The following is a 4,743-nucleotide window of genomic DNA, read 5'->3' on the forward strand; positions in this document are numbered from 1 at the left end:
CTTTATTAAGCCGTGTGGAGCACTTTTTATGATGGATGGATGCACTTTTTTGGGCTTCAAAATCTCGACCCCTATTCACTGCCATTATAAAGCTTGGAAGAGCCAGGACATTTTTTAATATAACTCTGATTGTATTCGTCTGAAAGAAGAAAGTCATATACATCTAGGATGGCTTGAGGCTGAGTAAATCATGGGGTAATTGTCATTTTTGGGTGAACTATCTCTTTAAATGCCATTTTTGGGTGAACTATCCCTTTAAAGGATTAAAATCCTGAAAATGAATACATTTTGTTAGTTATGATAAGGACTGATGTTGGTAAAAATATCTATGTCAGTGAAAGAGGAAAAAATATTAATAAGGTATATAATATTTTTATGACAGCTTTTTGACATGGACATTTTTTTGTTCTCTAAGGACACATAAGGGTTAAAGGGGTAGCTTACTGCCAGCAAGATTGTGTTTTAATGAAAGTTGGCTGTCTATGCAGTAGAAACACTAAAAAAACAGGTAAAACACAGAAAAATAATTGCTCATTTACTTCTACTACCAACACTGTAACAAAACAAGGCTGGTTGAAAATCGGCAAACTTACCGTTTAATAGTACTGTAAAATGCTTTATGTGTTGTGTGCCCATACACGGTATTCTGTAGTGGTTTAATGGCCATGACAGGCTTTTCATCCCATGAGCTCTTTGCGTTCAAACGTGCCTCTCTAGAGCAAATGAAACAGGCCACAGACTGAGAGCTATTCATTATTTAATCAAACCTGAGTGTTCAGAGTTCAAAACAGCAACAGTGTGCACTGAATAATGCTGCCCTTATTAATTAATAAAGTGTTTTGGGGTCTTTTCGTGAGTCTAGGGGCGATGGGGGAAGAATAGAGGTATTATGTTTATGTAACAGCTATTTTAATAGTGGAACATCAATGAATGTCTCTCATGCATCAAAGTCAGTCCGTTTTGTCACAGGTTTGAATCTTTTGCAAGAAAGTGTGTGTACTTGCCTGTGCAACACTTGCCACACTGATGTTTTTGGTCAAACTCTTTAAGTATGAGTATTAATAGTAATTCATCAAATGCTTGTATCTTCTTTCTTTTCATGTCTCTTTGGTGGTGATGGGATTGTCTCTCTCTCAGCTGTCTCAGGTAAGCTGTCAAACTGCCTTCTACATCTGTTTCCACATACAATGACACACCTGTGTCTCCTGTGCAGCTGACACCATTCGCTATTGTCACAGAGTTACTCAAACCCCTCAGGAAGCCCTGGATATGAAACACTGTCATGCAGGATGACTTATTCCTGCTTTTGCCCCAGTTTGTACAGAAGCCATTTATAAAAACCTTACGGAATCAGAATTGGGAGTTGTGTGGCTTTTTTGGGGCCATCTGTATGCAAGTGTACTAATAAAATATCAACAAAATTAAAATGACTATTATCTTTGGCACATTTATCTTTGGTCTTTTTTTTCCTTGGGTAAATATATAAAGATTTATTCAAAAATATATTGATGTCGATCATTTTGAAATCAGGGCCATATTCAAAAATGTGTCCAATCAAATGCTGTCAAGAATAATAAAGTCCCTCCCACTCAGGGTTGTTGTTGTTTTTGTTAAATGAAATAAAGCTGAAATAAATGAATAATATTAGATGAAAATGTTAAACTTTTTGCATTGGCAACTAACATTAAAATAAGTTGAAGTATTAAAAGTACTAATGCTAAGACTGAAATAAAAATGAAGCTAAATAGAAATGCTTTAAACAAAACTAATAAAAATGATAGAAGCATATAATAAAATCACAAAACCTAAACTAAGAAATACAAAAAAAACCTATAAAATATAAGACAATATAAAAAATATGAAAACTGAAAATGTAAAAATATTAATAAATACTATAATAGTATAAAAATAATGATAGAAAAATTAACTTTTCCCACTAATACCTCCTCCATCTAAACTATTGGCTGTTTCACTAGAAACTGAAACTAAAATTAAAATAAAAACTGTAAATATAAAAATAAAAGTACTAAAATAACACTACTCCCACTAACTAAACTGATTTCTTTTAAAATGGAAAACTATTTAAAATCATTAAAAAAAAAAAGAAATAGGATGAGTCCTTCGGCATTCCCCGCTACAACTTTCTTTTTCAATAATATTAAACTGAAATTAAAAACTTTTCCCACTAATACCTCCTCCATCTAAACTATTGGCTGTTTCACTAGAAACTGAAACTAAAATTAAAATAAAAACTGTAAATATAAAAATAAAAGTACTAAAATAACACTACTCCCACTAACTAAACTGATTTCTTTTAAAATGGAAAACTATTTAAAATCATTAAAAAAAAAAGAAATAGGATGAGTCCTTCGGCATTCCCCGCTACAACTTTCTTTTTCAATAATATTAAACTGAAATTAAAATTAAAACTGAAAATATAAAATTAAAAGCTAATTTGAAGTAATAATAGATGCTAAAATAGTATATAAATAAATACCTCCTTCACTAACTAGACTGATTTAATCTACAATAAAAAATAAAAAAAGACGAGCCCTTCATCATGTCCCGCTCCAACTTCCTGTTTCAGTAGGGCTCATCAAGCATGAGTCTCGAACGATATTTGGGGGAAGATTGAGGTGGTTTAATTTGAGCTCTTTCTAATAGTGTTGCTAAAGTCCAGTATCATTTTTCTACGGTTTGACATCGGCTCATGATAAGAGAGGAATGTTCTTGAAATCTGTAATCCCTCATTAAAAATTTAGTAATCTTCAAGATGCATTATTGAGTTCCCAAGCCGTTGACTATGCAGTGGAGATGTCGTGTCTTTGATTCCTCTCTAAATATATTAAACACATGGAAAGCGCCATCTCGAGTTCCCTACGCCTGCCACGAACCGCTATAGAGAAGGCAAACAAGTCATGGGCCTGAGTGCTCGGATTAGAAATAGAACGTCTTCCTTTGGGGAACGCCGAGTTTGAGATTGATGAATTATACAAGCTTTTCTGAGAGCAAGTGTGTATTGCAGCACAGAAACACTGTAGATGTTTAAAATGCCAAGGCTGCACTTGCTGCTATACAGTGTAAGCAGAAGAGCCGAGTTCTTTCAGAAGTACTGTTCTGCGTTTCTCAAGTCTACATGAACAGCAGGCTGAAGTAAACTGATGTCCTTTCAAATCTCAATCACAGAACAGTGCCATATGTTGCCTCATGCCCTGTTTAGTCACATCATGTGCAGACTGCTCAAGTGTTTCTTCATCAAACAAACAAACTGATATATTACATAATATAATTACAATAGAAAATAGTTATTTGAAACTGTAATACTATTTTACAATATTAGTGTTTTTACTATATTTTTGAGCACACAAATGCAGCCTTGGCGAGCATAAGAGACTTTAAAAACATGCAAAAATCGTAATATTGTCTATCATGTGTTTGTAATCCAGGTGCTGTCTGAGGACCGTCAGTCTCCTCCATTGCTTGGTGTCAATGGCTCCAGTGAGGACAAGTTGTTTCGCAGCAAGAGTGCTGATATGGAGGAATCCACGGAGAAAGAACAGATAAGGAAGATGCTTTCTGAAGGGTAAAACATTCAGATCTCCCCGATGCCCATCAAATCTCATCATCTAGTTTTCTTACATGCTAATTCATCACTTGGAGACAAACTGTTTAAAATTGTAATTATTTGATGTAATTCATCAGTTAATGTAAGCACTCTGGCTCGCTCAGATGCACGTGAATCTAATCAATCCGCCTGACGTACTTTTCCTCCTCAGTAGTTTTCTGGGGTAATTGGCAGTGAGTTTAACGTCAAAAGTTTTACGGATTCAAGCATGAAGTACTTCACCATACTAACGCAGCACTGAATCACAAAGAGACAGTGTTCAGGACGTCAATCAGCAAATGGCTTACTTACAAAATAAGATGAGGTCAAAGAAGCTGTTAAAACATGCTTACCCTTTAAATCTGAAACCTAGCAACCTAGCCAGGGACATCAGTAATCTTTAGCACACAGTCTGTTTCTGATTTACTTGTTCTAAAATATAAAGGTAACACAAAAGAAATGACATTTCATAACACAGCCATGTGTGCTGCGTTTAGCATCTGCTGCCATTGGAGTAAAATTCTTTGTCTTTGCCTCAGCTTCCAGAAGGAAGGACCTGAGTATAGTTGAAACCCAGATGTTGGTTTGTTCACAGGTCGATATGCGAGAGAAACTCAGAGGCTGAGCTGTTTTCTCTTCGGGACAGCAACACTAAGCTGGTAGCCGCTCTTCATGAAGCTAACAGCAGCATTGACCAATGGAAAAAACTATTAGCCGAGTATCAGGAAGAAACCGATCGCCTCCGAGAGCAGGTGAGGAACAATGAGGCCAATAAAAGACACTACAGCCTCTTAAAATTAAAACAGTCATTAATTTTTGCAGCGATGCCATAGAAGAACCATTTTAGGTTTGCCAAAATACCTTTCAATGAACATTTAAAAGAACCATTTTGTTCTTAATGTAAAGTAAAATCTGAAGAACCTTTTGTTTTTAGGAGTGCAGGCAAAAACCATTGTTTTTTCAGGCACTGCATAGATTTTTCAGGCACTGCAACATGTCTTCCTTCAGAAAGCATCCAAAAAAAAAACATTCCAGTTTGATTTCTATTTTATATATATATATATATATATATATATATATATACAGTATCTCCCAGAAGTGAGTACACCCCTCACATTTTTGTAAATATTTAAATATTT

General features: G+C 35.0%; 1 protein-coding gene across 1 annotated transcript in view; it reads left to right on the forward strand.

The window, feature by feature from the left end:
- The first annotated feature begins 1,095 nt into the window (after window positions 1-1,095).
- Window positions 1,096-4,743, forward strand: part of LOC107602785 (homer protein homolog 3-like) — a 9,997-nt gene continuing 6,349 nt past the window's right edge. Inside the window, exons 1-3 of the mRNA XM_016295358.1 lie at window positions 1,096-1,146; window positions 3,447-3,583; window positions 4,200-4,356. Of these exons, the coding sequence (XP_016150844.1) occupies window positions 1,117-1,146; window positions 3,447-3,583; window positions 4,200-4,356 (324 nt within the window). The 5' untranslated portion in view covers window positions 1,096-1,116. The remainder of the gene's footprint in view (window positions 1,147-3,446; window positions 3,584-4,199; window positions 4,357-4,743) is intronic.

This window comes from Sinocyclocheilus grahami, unplaced genomic scaffold, assembly GCF_001515645.1.
Source record: "Sinocyclocheilus grahami isolate Dianchi unplaced genomic scaffold, SAMN03320097.WGS_v1.1 scaffold335.1, whole genome shotgun sequence".
NCBI classification, from domain to species: domain Eukaryota; kingdom Metazoa; phylum Chordata; class Actinopteri; order Cypriniformes; family Cyprinidae; genus Sinocyclocheilus; species Sinocyclocheilus grahami.